This window comes from Oncorhynchus mykiss, chromosome 26 (assembly GCF_057628025.1).
Source record: "Oncorhynchus mykiss isolate SJ-2025 chromosome 26, ASM5762802v1, whole genome shotgun sequence".
NCBI classification, from domain to species: domain Eukaryota; kingdom Metazoa; phylum Chordata; class Actinopteri; order Salmoniformes; family Salmonidae; genus Oncorhynchus; species Oncorhynchus mykiss.
Window position 1 is genome coordinate 29550490 of NC_143047.1, and position 23425 is coordinate 29573914.

Consider the following 23425-nt stretch of genomic DNA (forward strand, 5'->3'; position numbering starts at 1 on the left):
AATATATTTTAATAAGATTTAAAAAGTAAATAACAGATTTAGCTCTTGTCTACCTCACAACCTGTCCAACACTGTAAACACTGACTCAGTAGGATTTGTATGCATTCTCTTTTGTATGGTAGGTTATTATTTGTTTTATTGACATCTGTATGAGTACAATGCAGAATGCATGGGTATGTATGGTATGTAATGTATATGATCGTCATGACACCAAGGCATTATAACACTACTGCTGTAAGAGCATGTCTCCAGACCCACTACTGGTTGCTGCTTAATTCAGGTTACCCGTGTGCCTCTTATCTTCTCATCTTACCATTAAAGGGAGAAGATAAAGAACACAGTGTACACAAATTGTGTGGGAGGGTATGGATGTGGTTAACGATATTAAGTTCTCGTAAAGAAAGTAGTGAGGGAACAAATAAACCCTCTACCCCCTCACTTGTCCTGTGTGTGAGAGAGGTATGTGACGCTCTCTTTCAAGGATTGAGGCTTGTGCTTCTGCACAGCATAGTACACAGACTGCACAACTTCAATGCATCACCTTGACTGACATGAACCATAATATGGGTTAAATATTGACTGTTATTATTATATTGCACAAGAATCTGTCTGAATTCCTCACTTGAGGAAGGAGGCTTATTTCTAACTTTCTAAATATCGGAGAAGACAGGATTATTTCAGATGTATCTTTCCTGCTTGTTTTTATTAAAATACAGAACCACAAGAAAGCAAATGGCAGGAATATATCTATTTCATATTGGTAGATAACTGAACTGAGTATAACAGTGAAAAGCATTTTGATTGAACACCTAAGTGAAAATAGCTACATGTAGACACCATGTAGCCTATTCATAATTGTTTTACATTTAAATTGAACCTTTATGTAACTATGAAAAAATGCAGAAGTATACTGGAAAAATTGGCTGAGAAATTGGTACAAAAATTCTGAAGAGTGTAAAATGCATACACAGGATAGACATTGAGTGGAGCATATGACAGGTTTTGTGGTTTACGGGTTTGACTTACTGGTTTTCATCCTTGGTGTAGGCTGCCCTCCACTGTTTACTGAAAGAACAACAGCAAAATCAATCAAGACCCAACATTATTCGCCTCTCCTCACTGCTCACTTCTTTCCCGTAGTTCTCTCTAATACTGTCAAAGCTCTTCTATTTTTCCTCTTTTTGCCACCAGTACTGTTCTGGATAGCAATGTCAGGGTGTTGCCCAACGCTTGAACCAACAGTCAACACGTGACACAGTCAGACACCCTATTACTGGCAGCGTATGTGTGATGTTCTGATGCTTCAGAAAATCAATCAGACAACCGGTTCATTCAGAGCATGGGAACTGTGCCTGGTGAGGGATCAATACTGGTGACAGATCAGTAATTACTGAACCACAGAGATCATCAGAGGCAATCCTCATCATCAGGTCCAGGGTGAAAATAGCTATGAGCTCATTATGTGGGTTGTACCATCACATTGGCTTTGATCTAGGGTGGAGAGAAGTTCAATACATGTATGACTTTCTTGTTTGTTTTTTAGTGTATAAATGTACAAGTCTATTCTATTTTCTGAAGTATGTTCTTTTAGGTCAGCGGTGTCAAAGAAGACCTGAATAGGCACTGGTCCTGGAAGTCACCATAAGGTTATCGCAAAATATCGATTTTAATGTAAATTATTATTAAATAGTTCAAACAGGTATGGGCTGGCGATTTAGAATGCCAAAAAAGGTCCACAGGTTGTCAGTGGCTCTTCAGTACAATAGTCTACAATAATGATTTAGTACATGTATCATCATGGCAGAGCATGGATAGAAGCTCATCAAACTAGTCTACCACACATACGTACACAGCAAAGTTGAACCATACTAGTAAGGATCAATATCAAAATGGTCTTAAGACAGATACATGCATAATTGAATTGAACAATTAACCCAGTATTGAAACACAATAATGACGTGGCTGTCTATCTCCAATCCACACAGCCAAACTCAAGTTGTACTCAAGTACAATAATACATTAACACAAAACATAAATATAAGACTGATCCCACTGTGGATGGAAGTTGGCCCACACATTTTACCCTGTTCCATTTGAGTACTCCACAGGTAGCCGACACATACTATTAAAAACGCTCCATAATATACATTACATCTAACATACTTTCTAAACAGCAAAATGTCATAAAAACAAAAACTGGAGAGCAATTTTTTTGTTGTTGAAATGTCCATTCTATATATTAGATTTCTATCTGGGCTACCCGTTCTATTCAATAAGGAATGCGTCATCTCTTGCGACAGATTGACGTCATCATTATTCGCCACGGACGCATGTGCATTTAAATGTTTGAAAATTGAACGGAAAATACAGTCCGGTAAAAACGTATATAATCAAATATATCTTGTTCTCGGAGGCATTTGATAAATTATACACTATAATGAAATACAACAGAAACGGTATTGTCTATTTGTGAAGACGTGCACTAGCTGATTCTTCCTACCTAACGTTAGCTAGCTAGTAAGCTAGTTAACTTACCATCGGAATGCAGTCTGTGAAGGTTGGCTACTCAGTATTGTTTACGTTGATATCAAAACACAACTACTCGTCCTCGGGTCATTTCAGAGCACTAGCATGTAGTCATGGTACAATCAGTTCAGCCTGTGGTGCCCATCCCATGTCAACCACAGCACAGCCTGTGGTCATTCGTATTCCCAGACACATGCAGGAGCAGGTAGAAAATGTGAAGCAGGTGAGAGGCAAGAACAAAGTCAACACCATCAAGGCTGGCAAGCTCCTAATCAAAAGCAAGAACCCAGAACTGAATCAGTCCGCAGGCTACACACTTGGGAAATTTGAGCAGCCCCATCTCTGCTCCAAAGGATGGAAACACAACAAATCATTTGGTGACTACTTCACGGTTAACAACACTCAGCTTACTCCACCCGTTGTCACTGAAATCCAGGAAGAGGAGGGTGACAAACTCAAAGAGAAGAGTAAACCTATTACATTTCACAACCTTCACCTCTGCCCGGACTTAGTGGAGGCTTTGGGCAAGGACAACATAACTCGCCCTACAACCGTTCAACTACAAACCATCCCCAAGCTCCTGAAAGGCAACAACATCCTGTGCGCAGCTGAGACAGGCAGCGGCAAAACCCTGAGCTACCTGTTGCCTGTCATTCACAAACTACAGGCTGAGAAAGCAGCAGATTCCGAGTCTATAGAGACCACACCCAGGACTCGCTCTGTTATCATTGTCCCCTCTAGAGAACTTGCTGACCAGGTCTCAGCTGTGGCTAGGAGCCTGTGTGGCCCATTCAGGCTGATGGTGAAGACAGTGGGAGGTGGGAGAGGTGTGGGCAACATCAAGCTGGCCTTCACCAAGGGTCCCCCGGATGTGTTGGTGGCCACACCTGGGGCCCTTGTCAAAGCCCTGCGGAGACGCTACCTAGACCTGAGGGAGCTGAGCTTCATGGTGGTGGACGAGGCAGACACCATGTTTGATCCCAGCTTCTCTGGCATGCTGGAGAGCATCCTGGCCCAGACCCGTGTGGCCTGTGACCCCTCAGAGACCCAGGGCCCCGGCTCCACCCGCAAGGCCCAGCTGGTGGTTGTGGGGGCCACGTTCCCCGGTGGGGTCGGAGAGGTTCTCAGCCAGGTCATCATCATTACTTTTTTCTACATTGGTTGCGTCCCAAACTCCCTATACACCCTACTCCCTATACTATAGTGCACTACCACATAGGACTCTGGTCAAAAGTAGTGCATATTCCTGCCTCATTATGTAAAATGTGTTGAGACCCATGGAAAAATGCATATTAAAATGAGACTGACTTGTTCTTATAGGTGACGGACCTGGGCAGCATGGTGACCATCAAGAGCAAGAATCTTCACTTCCTCATGCCACATGTAAAACAGACCTTCCTGAAGGTATTCCCCTCTTTTTTTCTTGTTTTCATTGGTTTGGTATTAGTGTTTTGTTTATTTGGTGTTCTTCAATATTGTAAAGTGTCTATGGGGCCTATATAAAAACCATGTACTAGTACTTAGGTATTTATAGTAGAGCTGTCAAAGTGAATCTGTTAACTGCACTAATTTTATTGCACACTATTTTTTTTATCGTGATTATTCACATTGTCTGAAGGCATTAAAAATACATCATCTCTACAGCTAAAAACAACATTGCGATGCCAAATCAAGTTGACATTGAGGTTAAAGAAAGAGTATATCAATTTATCAGATTTTGCTTACCGTTACTTTGGACAAAATCGAGATGTCAATATTCCATAATGCTTTTTGTCTAAAAATCTATTACAGCTCAAATTGAGCAAATTCTGAACTTAATTGCGATTCATCATAGCAAATCCTGCGATTTCACTTTTTTTTTAAATTGTTTGACAGAATACAATGAATTACATTAGTATACTATAAATGTAGTAATTTATAGCATTAAAGTATAAACGATAGAATATAATTTATAGTATACTATATATAACAAATCTATATTATTCCATGGTCAGGTGAGGGGAGCTGACAAGCTTCTGGAGCTCCACCAGGCGCTGAAGGCAGCAGAGCAGGACAAGGCTGGGGTGTTGGTGTTCTGTAACCGGGCTTCTACAGTCAACTGGCTGGGCTATTCCCTGGAGGACATGGGGCTGAGACACGTCCGACTGCAGGGGGAGATGCCTGCCTCCCTCCGGGCTGGAATCTTCCACTCCTTCCAGAAGGGACAGGTGATATGAGATGAGAAAATACTTTGTCTGCTCATGCAGTGTCAAATTCCTTATCAAACTCCATGTGACAATATCCATGTCCATATTGTGTGACAAGCTCCATGTCACACAATAAAGAAACACTTTAAAAAGACACCCAGTAACAATAACACATTGACCACAGATCATAACAAAACACATAGCTAACATGTTATTAATAAGATACATGTTATAGGCTATGTTTCACATTCTATCCTTATAGGTGGACGTAATGATCTGTACCGACATCGCTTCCCGAGGACTGGACACCCAGAGGGTCTGTCTGGTGGTCAACTACGACTTCCCAGAATCCCACACGGACTACATCCACCGGGCTGGACGGGTGGGCCGGGTAGGGAGTATGGAGGATGGGGAGGTGCTCAGCTTTGTCACCCACCCCTGGGATGTGGAGCTGGTGCAGAAGATTGAGACGGCTGCCCGGAGGAGGACAAGTCTGCCTGGGATGGAGTCCTCCATCGGGAAGCCTGAGCCCAAAGCAGCCGAAGAGGAGGAGGAGGAAGAAGAGGGGTTGCTCTACTAGTTGGTCTGCCACAAATAAGGATATTACCAAAGCAGAACTAACTTGTTTGATTAATTTGTTCATTAAAATGATTGTATCCAGGATAGCCCAAACCAGCTGTGTGAGACTGAATCCTTTGTCTCCAACACAGGCATGGTAGTCTTTCAATTTGACCTTTTTAGATGCCATATCATGTTTGAGACTGGAACTATGATCTGACTTCTCTTTTTAACCCAGATAGTTACCGCATGTCATTCCAAAGAGGAAGTGTCTTTGGTAATGTACAAAAATCATGCCCTCTTACAAGCAGCAGGTGTGCGGCACGTTTGCACTTCTCACGGGTAATCACGGGGTGGCAGTATTTACTTTATTTGACCTGTCATACAGCAGTCATACAATAACCAGAGAAGGGCTATGGCCGAATATAGCCTTATTTTAATGCTCATCCACATGCGGCAAGCCCTTCTTTTATGGAATTTAACTCAGCCATACTAACTTGTTTTGGTAAAACATAGGTTAAAGAATCTAAAAAAAAACCCATTTAGAACAAGTATGGAATACCGATTTTATTTTCCTTCCAGAAACTCAAATAATTTCCTTAAAAGAAAGAGTAACTCATATAACCCTTCATGTATCTGGTAGGGTGCCACTGAGACAACGGTGCTAATCTCTTCTCACTAACCACAGGTTAGACCCACATTAGCATATTACATTTTGGAAAGTGGTCTTCACTCTGTTTCTGCTTTTGTGTGTAATACCGAAGCACGACATTAAAACCTCCATATGTAGAAATTTCCATGAATCTACAGTCAAGTTGGATTCAGGCCCTAGCCTTGAAGTCTATCCCATTGATGCCTGCGGTTACTTGCTTTAGAGGAAGCAAGATGTTTGAACATGATAATGTGTCGGAGTGAAAATAAATCTCTGTGAAATCTGGTTTCTGAATATGCCTCTATATTTTCTCACTTATTGAGTTTGCTTTAATTGCACCAAATATAACATTACTAGGTTGCTGTACCATAAACATTTACACTGGGGCAAAAAAAGTATTTAGTCAGCCACCAATTGTGCAAGTTCTCCCACTTAAAAAGATGAGAGGCCTGTAATTTTCATCATAGGTACACTTCAACTATGACAGACAAAATGAGAAAAAAAAATCAAGAAAATCACATTGTAGGATTTGTAATTAATTTATTCGCAAATTATGGTAGAAAATAAGTATTTGGTCAATAACAAAAGTTTCTCAATACTTTGTTATATACCCTTTGTTGGCAATAACAGAGGTCAAACGTTTTCTGTAAGTCTTCACAAGGTTTTCACACACTGTTGCTGGTATTTTGGGCCATTCTTCCATGCAGATCTCCTCTAGAGCAGTGATGTTTTGGGGCTGTTGCTGGGCAACACGGACTTTCAACTCCCTCCAAAGATTTTCTATGGGGTTGAGATCTGGAGACTGGCTAGGACCTTGAAATGCTTCTTACGAAGCCACTCCTTCGTTGCCCGGGCGGTGTGTTTGGGATCATTGTCATGCTGAAAGACCCAGCCACGTTTCATCTTCAATGCCCTTGCTGATGGAAGGAGGTTTTCACTCAAAATCTCACGATACATGGCCCCATTCATTCTTTCCTTGACACGGATCAGTCGTCCTGGTCCCTTTGCAGAAAAACAGCCCCAAAGCATGATGTTTCCACCCCCATGCTTCACAGTAGGTATGGTGTTCTTTGGATGCAACTCGGCATTCTTTGTCCTCCAAACACGACGAGTTGAGTTTTTACCAAAAAGTTATATTTTGGTTTCATCTGACCATATGACATTCTCCCAATCTTCTTCTGGATCATCCAAATGCTCTCTAGCAAACTTCAGACGGGCCTGGACATGTACTGGCTTAAGCAGGTGGACACGCCTGGCACTGCAGGATTTGAGTTCCTGGCGGCATAGTGTGTTACTGATGGTAGGCTTTGTTACTTTGGTCCCAGCTCTCTGCAGGTCATTCACTAGATTAAAAATCCTACAATGTGATTTTCTGGATTTTTTTCTTCTCATTTTGTCTGTCATAGTTGATGAAAATTACAGGCCTCTCTCATCTTTTTAAGTAGGAGAACTTGCACAATTGGTGGCTGACTAAATACTTTTTTTGCCCCACTGTACCTGTAGACATCCTTGTGCTGTACACATCCAGACTGAGTGAGACTTGAGCTTTTTACGAGTTCTTACAGTATTACTACACTGAACAAAAATATAAATGGAACATGTGAAGTGTTTGTCCCATGTTTCATGATCTGAAATGAAATGTTCCATAAACACAAAAAGAGTATTTCTCTCAAATTTTGTGAACAAATTTGTTTTCTGGGGACAATAAAAGGCCACTGTAAAATGTGCTGTTTTTTCACACAACACAATGCCACATGCTGAGGGAGCATGCAATTGGCATGCTGACTGCAGGAATGTCCACCAGAGCTGTTGCCAGAAAGTTGAATGTTAATTTTTTTACCATAAGCCGACCAACGTAATTTTAGAAGATTTGGCTATGCGTCCAACTGGCCTCACAACCGCAGACCACGTGTAATCACACCAGCCCAGGACCTCCACATCCAGCTTCATCTGCTGGATCGTCTGAGACTGGACAGCTGGTGAAACAGGAGTATTTCTGTTGGTAATAAAGCCCTTTTGTGGGGGAAAAACTCATTCTGATTGGCTCGTCTTGGCTCCCCAGTTGGTGGGCCTATGCCCTCCCAGGCCCACCCATGGCTGCGCCCCTGCTCAGTCATGTGTAATCCATAGATTATGGCCTAATTTATTTATTTAAATTGACTTTATTTCAATATAAACTTTAAACATCTGCTATCTGAGCAGCTAACCGATCGCAGCAGCTGTACAGAGTCCATCTCTAAATAGCCCACCCAATTCACCTACCTCATCCCCATACTGTTTTTATTTATTTACTTTTCTGCTCTTTTGCACACCAGTATCTCTACCTGCACATGTTCATCTGATCATTTATCCCTCCAGTGTTAATCTGCTAAATTGTAATTATTCACTCCTATGGCCTATTTATTGCCTAACTCCTCATGCCTTTTGCACACAATGTATATAGACTATTTTTTTCCTACTGTGTTATTGACTTGTTTATTGTTTACTCCATGTGTAACTCTGTGTTGTTGTCTGTTCACACTGCTATGCTTTATCTTGGCCAGTTCGCACTTGTAAATGAGAACTTGTTCTCAACTAGCCTACCTGGTTAAATAAAGGTGAAAAAATTAAATATGAACTGTAACTCAGTAAAATCATTGAAATTGTTGCATGTTGCGTGTATATTTTTGTTCAGCATATATTATTTTAATACTATATTAGGAGCAGTCTTGCTTATCAATGCACTTCCTTATACTGAAAGATGATTTAGTATAGTAAATAGAATAAAACATTTGGACAAAGTAAAGCCTAACATGAGAACTAAGGGTAAGGATTAGCAGCAGGCGGTCTGAACTGAGTGTAGGTGTTCCAGGGTGTTCACATCAGAATCCCTGGAATAATGTTGTCCTTATACTTCTGTCTGCAGCTCACTCTGTGGGTTAACACCACCTTACGGGTTTGTCTTATTTTCACATTCCTCTGCCCTGACAACGAGTGCCAAATTATTTCCTCTACTACACTCTGCCCTGAAAACAAGGGCCAAGTTTGGCTACACAGCGTTCCTCCTCTATAGTAGACTGGGGGGGCTAAGTGTGTAGTTAGATGCTTTTTTGGCCTACCGCGTCACTTTATACACAGAAAATCTCCACTAAACATAGAATCACATGGTTCATCCCTAACTCTCTGCTGATAACTTCAGAACAAAGTTGACTACAAATACAAACTTACCAATGTCTTTGCAATTGATACAAACAAGCAAGGTATACAATTATGCTTCAAATAAAAATAAATTCCACACATTAACTTTTGACAAGGCACACCTGTTTGTTTAAATGCATTCCAGGTGACTACCTCATAAAGCTGGTTGAGAGAATGCAAAGAGTGTGCAAAGTTGTCATCAATGCAAAGGGTGGCTTCTTTGAAGATTCTAAAATATATTTGTTTAGCGCTTTTTTTTACTGCATGATTCCATATCTGTTATTTCATAGTTTTGATGTCTTCACTGTTATTCTACAATGTAGAAGAAAAACCCTTGAATGAGTAATTGTATCCAAACGTTTGACTAGTACTGTACATTTAATGTATAGTCAATTCAGTTATAGTTTGCTACTTCTAGGCTTCTGTCTGTAATTTGTCTCAATATATTTCATGACGTGTAGCCTAACATGTGCGCAATGATGTGGTAAGTATGTGTGGTGTTTTGGGAAACGCATGTTACATCTGATCTACTTCTATTATGTTTCACTATTATGCCCCTGCTTGTGGTACCATGGCGACGTCTCTCTCAGACCCTATCCTCTAATGGACTTCAACGCGCTTTTTACGACAGTAGATGGAACACAGCTACGGACGTAATTGTCTACAATGCAGAAGTGACTACAAAGCCCCTTAAGGTCCCTCTTTTATGACGTATTTCCGCTCTCCCCTACACCCCCTCCCTTCAACACCAAGCACCACTACAGTTCACTATTTGGCCACTTTGAGATTTCCTCAGCGAGGAGGGGTTTTTACTCAATAGAGCAGGACTTCTGGTTATATGTGCATCTGAAGGGCTGATTGCAGGCAATGAAGCAGTAGAACATTAGCAGGTAGGATAGCATTTTCTGCCGGCTTATTATGTCCAGTCCGCTTCTTGAATAGACGTCGAAATGAGATATTCTCTCTGTCCATGCTTGGTTTAATTAGGGATTTGATGGGAGTGCGTTGCAAAACAGCGAGCAAGGCGATGTAGAACCCTTGCTTGACTATCGAATGAATGGGATTATATGTCTTGTTTCAGAGTTATCCTTACTGCATAGTTTTTACTGGGATGTAAAGTCTGCACTGTTGTGCATACAGTTTCTTATTTCAATTCGTGAGCGTGTCCCCTACTTTTCGGGAATTTATGGTCAAAATCACATTTCATGGTGTGAGATTAGGCTGCAGAGGATGTTGGTTGTGGAGGAATTTCACCTTAACGTCATTGCATTTTCATAATACTACAGGAAATTCAGTAGTTTAGAACCAAATGTACCCTTTCGGGTAAATTACCACATATATTGCGTTTGGTAAGAAGAGAAGCAGGAGTCGAAGTCCATGTGTTTTGGGGTCGCTCTGTTTGTGAAATGAGTGGCGAATTGAGCCCTTTATAATAACACCACGTTTGTAAACTTAACATTACTGAGTATATCCAATGTAACAAATGGCCTACATTCTTGTTAGAAATATAGGCTGTGCATGCGTAGGGGTCATGGCAATTCAATTGTAACTGCATGGAGGGGTGCGATTTGAAACCGCCATATTATAGCCCGATGTACTCACTGATGGTAGCGGCTCACTAGACTAGAGACACCTTTTAAAACTTTGCATTATCTCCGTTTATACATGATACGCCATTGAAGTATCTATGCTTTGATATGTTTAATATGAAACAAAACACAGTGTGCCAAGCTGTTTCCCTATATCAGAGGCACTCATTGCATAGATGAATCTGGCCGAATAAGCACGCGAATACATTTTAAATCCAACCACACTCGTCCTGTATTTCAGCAGCAGTTTTCCACGTCCGTGAGCTTTGCATCAGCGTGGGTGCTGGTCGCTACAATATATCAAGGTGTCGCTCGTCTTTTGAACCGCAACATTGTAACCAGGAATATGCAACGGTCCGGATAATTGTTGGCTGTGGAATTTCCACGAATTACTATATTTACTTTGTGATTTAAAGATGTTGTGTGCCTTCTTGCAGCGCATGGTAGTGCCACACCCCTTGACTTGCATTGACGTACCACTGTGATCATGTAGCCTATTCAATGCAGAATATCATCAATTGACCATTAATTTTGCACGGTATAGCCTACCATTGCTTGGTGTAACTACAATTCGATCCTTTTGAGAATACTACGAATATAATGTTATTTTTTCATGTGGTGAATCGTTATTCAAATGACTGCATGCACAGTGTTGATACATTCTTATTTTATAGCTGTTTGTAAAGGACCACTAGTAAAGCTTGGCAAACTTGTCATTTAGCCTATAAGAATCTTGGAGTATGGCTAGAGGTAGACTTGTTGGTTTCAGCTGGTTTCAGCTGGTAAGCAGAAGGTTGACATTGTTATGAGTGGCAGAAAAAGGGTGATGTTTGAAATGTTTGCTGAACAAGCTAGGTTTTTTGGGGGCAGTTTTATGGACAAAAAGTACATGGTTCAGAAGACTCCCTGGTTTAGTCCTTGGCGTGCCAGTAAAAGACATGGCCTTCTAGTGAAGATGTTATGGGTACATAATGTCTCAGAAGACTGACTGGTAGCTCTGTTGGGACAGCAAATCCCAGTATGGTAGGTATGTCTGTGAAATGAGTCATTGATCCTATTGATCGGCCAGGGCAAGGTAATGCATGGGGTTGGCACCTTCCCTTCTCTTCATCTAGTTCAGGGCTGTTCAATGCCAATCCTGTTGGGCCAAAACACTTCTAGTTTTCATGCTCTTCTTCTAATAAGACTGAGTACACCAGGAAAGTGCAATTAACTGCCCGGTAGAAAAGCAGTAGCGTTTGGGCTCTCCAGGACCGGAATTTAACAGCCCTGGGCTCGGTTTCCCAGAAGCATCGTAAGGCTATGTTCATCGTTAGAACCATTGAGCTCAGTGGTTCTGATTAACTTAGCTTTAATACGCTTTTTGGAAACTGGGCCCTGGTCTAGTTGTTGAAGCCGATGGAGGGGCTGCATGGCTTTTCCCAGAGGATTGGTCTTCCACTCTGTCATAGAAAAGCAATGAAGTATTTGAATACACATGGGGAGCATTCAGGTTGCATCAACGTTTGCTAGGTTGTGTGATGGTTTGTACTGAACGACACGTTTCCCTAAAACTTTGACACGTTCATCAACAGTGTCGTGTCTTTGGCTATGCTATTCTATAAAATAATTTATTGATTGAGCTAATCATGTAAATGTAATTAACTAGAGTCGGCACCACAAAATAATATTTATAGAGCTGTTATCTTCCGAATAAACTCTTAAAGACCTAGTAATATTTTACATCAATAGCAGTCAGTATTAATCGTCATCTTAATTCAGTCTCATCTGAAAGTTGTAAATTCTTGGTTATCTGCACGAACCCTGGCTAACAATTTAAATCAGCAATACAAAATTAGGTATTTAGTAAATAAATAATTAAACCCAACTAATCACACAGAATTACACATACACATGTTTAAATCATAACTTGATTACAAATGACGGCATAAAGGAAAACGTCCCTAGCGGGTGAAACAGATATGACCACTGGTTACACAAAAGAAAAGGGTTGGGTTTGAGTGAAAGAGCGGGAAGACTGAGGAACAAAGGGCGAAGCTGTGCTATCGTAAATACAGTATCATATGCATTCTAAATTACCGTCCATTTGGAAAAGGAAAATGCAATAAATATTTACTCTGAGCTGCGCTTCGGTAGGTTGGTGGTAGATGGAAGGCCGTGTTGCCCAACCGAGTACTTTGTCCTTTGAAGAATGTCTCTGCTGGTAAATTGATTAGGTTGTAGTAATGTCGTTGTGTGGTAGACGGGATACTCTGTCTGTTCCTTCCTAACCCTCGTTTGCAGCGGCTGTTGCTAACTCAACGGCTAGGAGGTATCACTTCTGTAGTGAATAAGAGTTCAAAGTTTATACAATTCGCAACCAAAGCTCACGCTGATGTTGGCTTCGTTCTGTAGTTATTATCTGAACCATTCTGACATCGGACCGTCGTCCTCACGTCCTCGGAACAGGAGGTTATATTGTCGTCAAGGGCTTATATAGGAAGGGAGAGGAGGGCGTGTTTGAAATGTTTTATAACCCATGTCCCTTCACAGGGGAGGGCAACTGATTGAGCAGAGCCCTGTCTTATGAAAACCAAAATCTCACATTTTAGAAGCTAAAATCATGTTTCATCCCATCACGAATAATTTCATATTCAAACATTTAAATTGGACAACAATTCCATGTGAATCCGATAACTCTGATGTGTAGACTTTCCACTGTAGAGTTTGTCATCTTATCATTGATGAGAATGTCTCAGATGACAACCGAACTGACATCATATTCATTAAGTACCACCGCATATGTTCAATTGATCGGATTACCAGAATATAGTTCATTTCCCCCCACCTTCTGAGGGTCCCAGAATCTCTATGTTAACCAAGGGTTTTGCAAATGTGACATCAGTAGGGTAGAGAGAGGAAAAAGGGGGAAAGAGGTATTTATGACTGTCATAAACCTAACCCCAGGCCAACGTCATGACAACAGTCTGAGGTATGTTTGCTCAGATTTGATATGTGTGGCCTGATCAATATGGGTGTGACCATCTGAAATCACAACTCGTACAGCACTATAATCACAATGATTTTCAACTGGTCGAACAGTACCGTTTCCATTGAATTCCGCTGTTACCCACCGTTTTGTCTTACTGAACGCAACCCTGGTTAATTTTCCACTTGACCATTTGTAAAATATTCCTCCATAAGAACTATTTAACCGTTCTTATTGATGCTTAGTATGCACTGCAGGTCAGTCATCATCAGCATTAACTTCTATCGTTTTCATGCTTACACACATCTGACATTCACGAAAAACATAAATCAAAAGCCTTTTCCTCCTTGTATTAGAAACTGCTCCGACCTTTTTAAACGTGTGTATTCATCCATTACATTATTAGCAGTTTGAGCTACATTCTGTCAAAGCAGCAGTGATTGACAAATATTCTTACTGTTTCAATGGGCCTGTTTGTCCAATTCCCAGCACTGAGATGAGTGGCATGAAGTGACAGTATTTAGAATAACAATCAAGCCCTTTATGAAACTGCTGTTTGATGTTAGCCAGCATAGCTGCCTTATTTTCCCGTGAATGGAGTCGTGAATGCAGTATTTATATTCACATGGTTTAATATGAACAATGAATACATCACTTTAGCAGCAGAAGTTTAATATGAATATGTGATGATGGGGATACATGACAGCATTTGTATGTGGGTCTGTTCTACGTTAATGGCAATATGATTGTAAGCGTTAATACACATTCTGTTATGATTATAGGCTACAGTCTGTCAGTTTGTTTGGCATCCATGCCATTTCCCACATGGTGCTGACCGCTGGTTCATGCATTGTTCTGTATTTTACATACTAAACCTGATAGTGCCACATTCCAACTATAGGCGATAATAAGAGCCTCAAAGCCACAGGCCAATGTGTTTATGGCTTATAAAGACCTCTAAGGCCAATAGCATCTGGTTGTGGAGGAGTTCATCACGACTGTGATGGCTAATTTATTGATCCTGCCTGTGTTGTGTTCAGAGTGGCCTCTGCTGCCTGTCATCACAACCCAGGGAGAGGAAGTAATGAGCAGGGCTGGAGGCTGCCCTAAGTCCCAAATAGCACCCTATTCCTTATATAGTGCACTACGTTTGATGAGCTTTGTAGAGAATAGAGTGCTATTTGGGAGTCAACCAGTCTGTCGACAGGCAGCATAATGACAGCAGGATGTACAATGTCAACTTGGTGGTCTGGAGGACCAGGGGAGAGGAGGGGGGCTTTGCTGCCAAGGCCAGCAGTCAGGTGCCTTTGTTCTGGGGGGAGAGGTGAGGCCCAGGCCTACTGGGATGGAGATGAGACGCAGGGGAAGATAAGTAGCTCTCTGTGGGCTTGGTTGATGTGTGCAGACTGCAGAGCAGAGGAAGTGGTTGGGGCAGAGAACTATTCTTATCGATAACTACTGTGTATCCTTAGTCTCCAATTGATTTTATTTGACTACATCATTTGATCACTTGAGTTGTAGCCAGTCTCTTGATTAATGCGTTGTGTATCACTCCACTGGGTAACACACTTGGGTATAAAGGTGAGTTAACCTCTATAATTCTCTGAAGAACCATTTTAGGTGTGAGTATGAAAGGTAAGCTACTATATGAATGCAGTCCATAGTAGCAGCCACGTTCTGGAATGCAGCCCCAGGGCTGTGTTCGTGCACATTAACAACAATATATCTGAATTTCACACCTCAGTGTGACCCAGCCCAGCTATGTGTAACCTTATACAAAAGAGCCAAATCATGAGATTCCAATACTTTGGCAGGATTCCTTTTGAACTTTGAAGACCAGGCTTTTCTGTGCCTGCCTGTGCTTAACACTTAGTTAGGATACGATCTGATTCTCCACCCTTTTCCATAAGTGTATTGATTAAAAAGCATGGGATTGGTTTCCACCGTTGTAAAATCCATCTGAGAAAGTGTGCTATTGCATACTCTGGGAGAAGTGTAGAGAACTGTAGTTAGTTTGGACCCAGACAGTTAAGAGCATGTGACCCAAACCCACGGTTCAGTGGGTGCACTCCTGTGCTCTCCCACCCTGTCACATTCTCATGTTCAGGTATAATTAGCAACAAGCAACACACGCCATTCAAGTATCACAGCTGCAGCTCGCTGGACAACAGTCCTGCCAACAGCAACTGATAAAATACTACACCTCTGACATGCACAGGATCCAAAAGGTTGGAGGTTGAAATTGGGTATTCATATTCCAGTCAATATGTCCCATACTGTGTCCCTTCCACTTCCACTCATCTGCCTCCATGCATTTGAGTTGTAATGTGAAGGCCTTCCTGTTTGCATTGCAAATCAAATATGGCTGCTTGCCAGGCATGTCTCAAAGCTATTTCTGCTTGATTGGCCTTTGTAAATAGTTTGTTTAAGTTCTGTACATTACACAAGGGTAGTCCATGCTTGTGGTGAGGGCTGATCATTCTTAGCAGTTCTGATGCAAGAAGTCCTATAATTGAAAAGAGATGCCAGGCTTAAAGCTACATTCTGAGATTAGAGAAAGCAGCTGCAGCCCGGCCATTTGTTTTGGTATACAGCGGAGGGATGGGGCTGCGGAAATGTAACCCCTCTCAGATTCATAGATGGACTTCTAAATGCAGTCAATGAGTAGGACTAAATAGAACTGAAATGACCATTGAACAGATCCAAGACTGTACCTTTTTTAAGATGATTCAGTGATGCTATTTCTCTGGAATTGCCTCTTGAATACAACTTCTCTGGCCTGTGGTGTTTGCCATGCAGGAGAGTCCTCACTGTTATGTCATGTGAGACAATGACCCTTCATCTGTAGCCTGTGTAAACTGACAGGACAAGCTGCATTAGTTCAGATGGCAAGGAACATTTGTGAGAATTATGTTTTAAAAATGGGGACTGTTTTGATAAGATTTTTCATTTGGCTGTAGCCTATGGTGTCTTTGTGAAAATTAAAGTCTGAAGCTTTGCAAAAAGCAACTTTACAGATTCATATCCAGACCCATGCAGCACTCCAAACGTAGGCCCATAGCCTGAAGAGATGTGTTACTAACTCCACAACTGTTCCTCATATCTTATATGGTGTTGCTGTTCCTCCTTCTGCTAGACCAAAATTACTTGAATTATGACTGGTTCTAGATTTAACTGGTGCTTAAAGATGTATTTTATTAAGGTTTTGCATAATTTGTCAGTAGTTTTTAAAAATAGTGTTAACGAGCCAAAACGAGTCATCCATTTTGTATAATATGTTATATCCCACAAAAAAAAAGATCTATTTCCAATTCGTACAATATGTTACCCATTTGTAAGTACTTAACATCCCGTTCAATCTCTTTAACTACTGTAGTATCTTCTAGGAACTGTTGGCAACCTGTTTCATTAGCTTCTGTGCTAGAATCAGCTAATGATCCACTTACACTGTTCACTATATTGCTTTAATTGCCTTGGATGTAGGTTGGCTTTTCTCAATGATTAATTGAAATAGTTGTTATATTTAATTAGTTTGTATTGACTTTGTCCTTTCCTCCAACAGTGATCCGTTACCATTAGAAATACATTTCAAATGAACTGCATTCTGTAATTGAAAGCGATTGTGGGTTCTAACGACTTACATTTACATTATAAAAATTTAATTTAACAACAGACAAGTTTTTATTTAATGAAAGGGACAGAGCCTGTGAAGTGAGAACCCCATACCACGGAACTCCAGCTTGTACTGAACATGTTTATATGCCAAAATCGGACACAGGATATCATACTTTCCCTAAGAAGGTGCACTTTACTGGCCTTTGGGCCAAATTCAAGGTGTCGTGTCACTGGCTGCATTCCCTAAAGAGCCCTGGTCAAAAGTAATAAACTATTTAGGGAATAGGGTGCCATTTGGGACACAGCCCCTGAACCCACCCTCCTTTGGCCCAGGCCAGTGCTAGGGGAACTAACTGTCATACTGGATCACCGCAGCTGAAAGCAGATCTGCTCTGAAATCTGTTTGAGGTTGCAGCTGAAAGCCTCCGCTATTGCTGGACTTTGGTATTGGCAGATCTCCATGGATGGCATGGTCACCAGGCCCCTCGGGGGCCGGGACTCATGTCTCTTAGTCACCGGGACAGAAATGTCTGATCTGTAATCAGGTGTCTGCTAACAGTAAAAGACCACAGCATTGGATTGCAATGACTGCTTGGCTATCATATGTAAAACCACACAGACTATTAGCTCGTAGTCTTTGATGATTAGCCATGTCATTACCTGACATACCGTGTTGTCTCGTAACTGTAAATGACCACAGCATTGCAATGTCTGATCGTGTGGCTACTTGCCTAAGGTGTGTAAAACTCTGACTACTTAGGCTGCTTATCTTTTGCAAATAATTGGTCTTTTGACCAATCAGATCAGATCGTTTGCTAATAATTGGGCAAAAGATCAGAATTGGGCTGCCTGTGTAAACGCAGCCATGATAGTGACACACTGCTATGAGCTCAGATGCTGTGATGATTGGCCATGTCACTGCCTGACACACTGTGTAGTCTGCCTGTTTGACCTTGATCCTTGTGACCTTATTTAGCCCAGAGAGGAATCCAGAATTCGATTTCAGTTTAGCGAGCCCTTTGAGTAGCCTCTATCCAACCTGAGTGAACAGGTTTCAAACTTTGTCTGGTTGAGTTGTTCTGATCTGCAAGACTGATACAAACTGACAGTGGAACTACTTTTTGTAAAAATGTGAAATGTTCCTTTTTCATGAGAGAAAGTCAAACCTGGCTGATGTGAGTGGAACAGTCTTATAGCCCAAAATAATATTTCTCCTTTATGTTCCTGGGTGTTGAAGTGTCGTGGGTAAATTAAACTTTAGTCCAGCACCTGATTCTCTTTGTTGTTCAAGCTGGGTTGAAGTGCTTTTGGGTGTACTTTCATTCTGGTATTGCTACTAGCTTTGCTACACATTGGACATTCCCTCATTGGTTGTTCAAACCAATTATTGCTAAGTCACCTTGTTTATCCCCAAATGCTCATAAACAAATGGACTTCTGATGGTTGTGTATTATTTGTTGACACAATTCTACCATTCATATCACTCATCAGAAATGTATTCCTGTTCTGACTCCGTTGAGGTGGTAACCATGCTGAAAATGGCATTCCTGGTTGGAATACCCCAGAAAGTGTGTCTGGCCCTGGTTGTATTGTTGAGATCATGTGGGTGGAACCCACCCCCCTGCTCTGCCTCTTCCCTAGCCTGGCTTCAGGCAAGGGCTTCTATTTTTGGTTTTCCTATAAGGATAGATTCTCTTCTTGCTACCAGCTAGCCTTCCTGCCTGCCTTGGTAGTTGAGGGAGGGTCATGGTTTCAAGTTGTTCCACCCACTCCACACTTGGTTGGTTACTCATCCTGAGAGGCTAGAGACAGAAGACAGTATGTGCATGTTTGAGATTGACTCCGTACATTGCAGTCGGACTGCACAGAATCACTGATTCTCCCAAATAAATAATCTAATTAGCAATTCTGCATCTCGTTCTGTTCAGAGGACTGTGTGTCGGATAAATAGTGCCTATTATGTTGAATGTTTGTACAGTGTGTTACAGCCTGAATTTTAAAATGGATTCAATGTAGATTTTTTTGTCACTAGCCTACACCCAATACCCCGTAATGTCAAAGTGGAATTATGTTTTTCAATTTTAACAAATTATTTAAAAATAAAATGTATTGAGTAAAGTATTCAACCACTTTGTTATGACAAGCCTAAATAAGTTCACGAGTAAAAATGTGCTTGGCAAGTCACATAAGATGCATGCACCCACTGTGTGCAATAATGGTTTTCAACATGATATTTGAATGACTAGCTCACCTCTGTATCCCACACATGCAATAATCTGTAAGGTCCCTCAGTCAAGCTGTGAATTTCAAACATAGATTCATCCTCAAAGACCAGGAAGGTTGTCCAATGCCTCGCAAAGAAGGGCACCTATTGGTAGATGGGTAAAAAAAAAAGCAGACTTTTTAAAATATCCCTTTGAGCATGCTGAAGTTATTAATTACACTTTGAATGGTGTATCAATACACCCAGTCACGTGCCTCCCGGGTGGCGCAGTGGTTAAGGGCGCTGTACTGCAGCGCCAGCTGTGCCATGGGGGTTCGCGCCCAGGCTCTGTCGTAACCGGCCGCGACCGGGAGGTCCGTGGGGCGATGCACAATTGGCCTAGCGTCGTCCGGGTTAGGGAGGGCTTGGTCGGTAGGGATGTCGTTGTCTCATCGCGCACCAGCGACTGTGGCGGGCCGGGCGCAGTGCGGCCAGGTGCACGGTGTAGCCTCCGACACATTGGTGCGACTGGCTTCCGGGTTGGATGCGCGCTGTGTTAAGAAGCAGTACGGCTGGCTGGGTTGTGTATCGCATGACTTTCAACCTTCGTCTCTCCTGAGCCCGTACGGGAGTTGTAGCGATGAGACAAGATAGTAGCTACTACAACAATTGGATACCACGAAATTGGGGAGAAAAAGGGGTAAAAAAATAAATATATATATATATATATATATATATATTAAATACACCCAGTCACTACAAATATACAGGCTAACTCAGTTGCCGGAGAGGAAGGAAACCGCTCAGGGATTTGACCATGAGGCCAATGGTCACTTTAAAACAGAGTTTAATGGCTGTGATAGGAGAAAACAGGATGAATCAACAACATTGTAGTTATTCCACAATACTAACCCAATTGACAGAGTGAGAAGAAGGAAGAACACAGAATACAAATATTCAAAAAAATGGTTCCTGTTTGCAAAAAATGTGGCAAAGAAATTCACTTTTTGTCCTGAATGCAAAGCGTTGTTTGTGGCAAAGTGGTACCACATATGGTACCACATATTTTCAAGCATAATGATGGCTGCTTCATGTTATGGGTATGCTTGTCATCGACAAGGACTAGGGGAGTTTTTTTTAGGATCAAAAGAAACAGAATAAAGTTAAGCACAGTCAAAATCCTGGTTCAGTCTGCTTTCCAACAGACACTGGGAGACAAATTCATAATTTCAGCAAGACAATAACCTAAAACACACTTTTTCTGACCTAAATGCCAAAGTGTTTCAAGCTATATGTGGAGCGATCAGGGGCCAGTTATATAGTTGGTAGTTTGACTGTCACTGTACAGCCTCAGTGAGCCTCTGGAAACCAGAGGAGATGGTGTATTCATCCTATTGTGCAGGTATTTGCACTTTGCAGACAAGTGTCAATGTTTGATTGAAGTCCGACCTGGCAACATATTGTTAACAAGTATTACTGTTACCTTTTCCTGTCCTGGGAATACTATTGACACATTTTCATGTTGGTGTCTTTAGAATGGAATTTCTTTTTCAAAGAGGACCACGTGGCGTCTTAGAAAATTATTTTAAAAACACTGAACAGAGAATGGAATGTCCATTGATAAACCTACCAATAATTGATTTTGGTTGGGCAAGATTTTGCCCATGTTTTCTCATGTATAATCTAGTCAGAAATGGAAGCCCCTTCTACTTTGCTTAATTGCTTTTGTTGCATTTTGATCTTGACTTGTGACTTACAAATACATTATTTCTGCTTGGCTCTAATTACTAGGCCTAAAGTGCCTTCGGGCTTCTGCATCATGATGTTCCAAGACAAACTTGTTTTCATGGCCCTATTTGACACATTCTTGTGTTGAAATGTTTAGTGCTGCTTTGCTTCTCAAGTCCTTTCAAACATGACCTATCTGACACTGTCACTGCCCTATGCAACAACAGTAAATGCATCCACTGTGACCAGAAAATAGCTCTTTAAGTGCCCTTTTAATATACCACTACATGGGCCCTGTTCAACAATAGTGCAGGATAGACCCATTTCCTAGCTGGATAGACCCATTTCCTAGCTGTATCATGAAAAGTAGCGCGTGTGGGTTCACGCCAGAAAGGGCTTTGTTTACGTAGGAGTCAATATAGAATCCTCCAACTTGAGATGCAGCTCGTGCAAGTTAACAAAACCTCATTTAGATGGTTTTTGTCTACGACATCACAGATGTCATCGGAGTATTGATTACCTAGCAAGGTAAAATATCACAAATAGAGCTAGATAAAGCCAGAAGAATAATATACTTGTTGAACATAGCTAATTAGCAATAGCCACCAGCCCTGTGTGTTTTCATGGTCATCACTCAGACTGTTAAGTTTGTCAAGGTCCCAACATCAGCGTTAGCTATCCTGTTTTAGAGCTTTTTGGTGTGAAGATGTGTGCACATCACTCGAATGTGATGTTTGCTTGTAAACAAAAAATATCTATGTAGGGAATAGTGCCATTCGGGACGCAGAGGTATCTTTCTGACTATTTTGTGTGAGCATTTTCTGATGTCGCCTGCCCGTATGGGTACTCATTAGACCTATATAAGGGAATCCATTCTTTGTTTATTAGTGGAGGGGAGAGAAAATAGGAGCGCAGCCAGTGCTCCCTTCCAGATTTCAAAATGGGAACAGTGACTGAGGCAGAAAGAGGCTAAGTGAGGCTGGAGAGAGACTTTACTTTAAACCCACTATCTCTGCACTTCTGTAGTCTTCTCTCCGGCTTAGAGGTTTTGCAGCAGCGTCATGTATGGCAGGGAGGCATCTGGATTCTATTACATGTGGACAGGCCAACGTTGTTCAAGTGGCTGAAAATAACCTTTTATTTGTCGCAGCATGCAAAGGGGGGAGAGTTCAGCTCGGCTAATGCAACTAAATGGATACAACGGCTAACATTAGACGGCCTCCTCAACATCTGATGAACCAACAATTCCAGAGGGTGAGGAGGCAGTGGCTGCTATCTATCCAGCAGAGTGATGAGAAGAGGGAGAGAGGCCAGACAATCCAACACCTACTTAGGGGCAGGTCAGTAGCTAACACGCTGCCCTGGTGTGGTCTTTATCATGTTCATTTGGCAGCAAACGCAATAAACTTGTAGCGATGAGACAAATGGCCTCATCACTCAAATCCCCCGTTTGAATTTAATTGACATAAGCCAATACAATGTTTGTTGTTTTCTACTTTGCCTAATTGAAATGTCATTCTTCAATAGTCTTAAGTTTGAGCGCACAGTTTCATATTGACGACAGGACTGAGTCTGTGGGAAGTTCTCAGATCTGGCAGAAAGATAAAGGGTACATTGAAGCCCTCCTCAGGCAGTTGTTGTTAAGACTATTAGGGAACGGGGAAGAATGCTGTCCTTGTCCCAACGCGGGTTATACGTGATCACACACCTCAAACTCCTGATCAGGTGGATTAACCCATGTCCATATCAATTAACCAGAGGTAACTTCTCAGGGCCCCTCCTCGGGGCCCTCCTCATGTTAGAAGCCATGAAGAGCTGCCCTGTCTCATGATGATGTGTTTCATTCTCTGAGGCTCGCTAAGGGTTTATTTGACACTTTTCTTGCTGTACACTTTTCAGAGCAGAAACACTTTAGACCCAAATACACTGAAGAGAGGCAGCAGAAACACTTTAGACCCAAATACACTGGAGAGAGGCAGCAGAAACACTCTAGACCCAAATACACTGGAGAGGCAACAGAAACACTTTAGACCCAAATACACTGAAGAGAGGCAGCAGAAACACTTTAGACCCAAATACACTGAAGAGAGGCAGCAGAAACACTTTAGACCCAAATACACTGGAGAGGCAGCAGAAACACTTTAGACCCAAATACACTGAAGAGGCAGCAGAAACACTTTAGACCCAAATACACTGGAGAGGCAGCAGAAACACTTTAGACCC

The 23425-nt window shown here is 41.7% G+C and overlaps 2 protein-coding genes across 3 annotated transcripts in view; both read left to right on the forward strand.

Annotated features, from left to right (window-relative positions):
* Positions 1–2271: 2271 nt before the first annotated feature.
* Positions 2272–6207, forward strand: LOC110526627 (DEAD-box helicase 28). Its single transcript, XM_021607758.3, has 4 exons — positions 2272–3658; positions 3847–3930; positions 4521–4733; positions 4975–6207. The coding sequence occupies exons 1-4, from the start codon at positions 2543–2545 to the stop codon at positions 5290–5292; spliced, it is 1731 nt and encodes a 576-aa protein (XP_021463433.3). The 5' UTR covers positions 2272–2542; the 3' UTR covers positions 5293–6207.
* A 3649-nt stretch (positions 6208–9856) lies between these two features.
* The window catches only part of LOC110526625 (talin-2), a 125424-nt gene continuing 111855 nt past the window's right edge, over positions 9857–23425 (forward strand). For both annotated transcript variants that reach the window (XM_090222649.1, XM_036964205.2), the window contains exon 1: positions 9857–9989. The gene's annotated coding sequence lies outside the window, so the exon portion shown is untranslated. The remainder of the gene's footprint in view (positions 9990–23425) is intronic.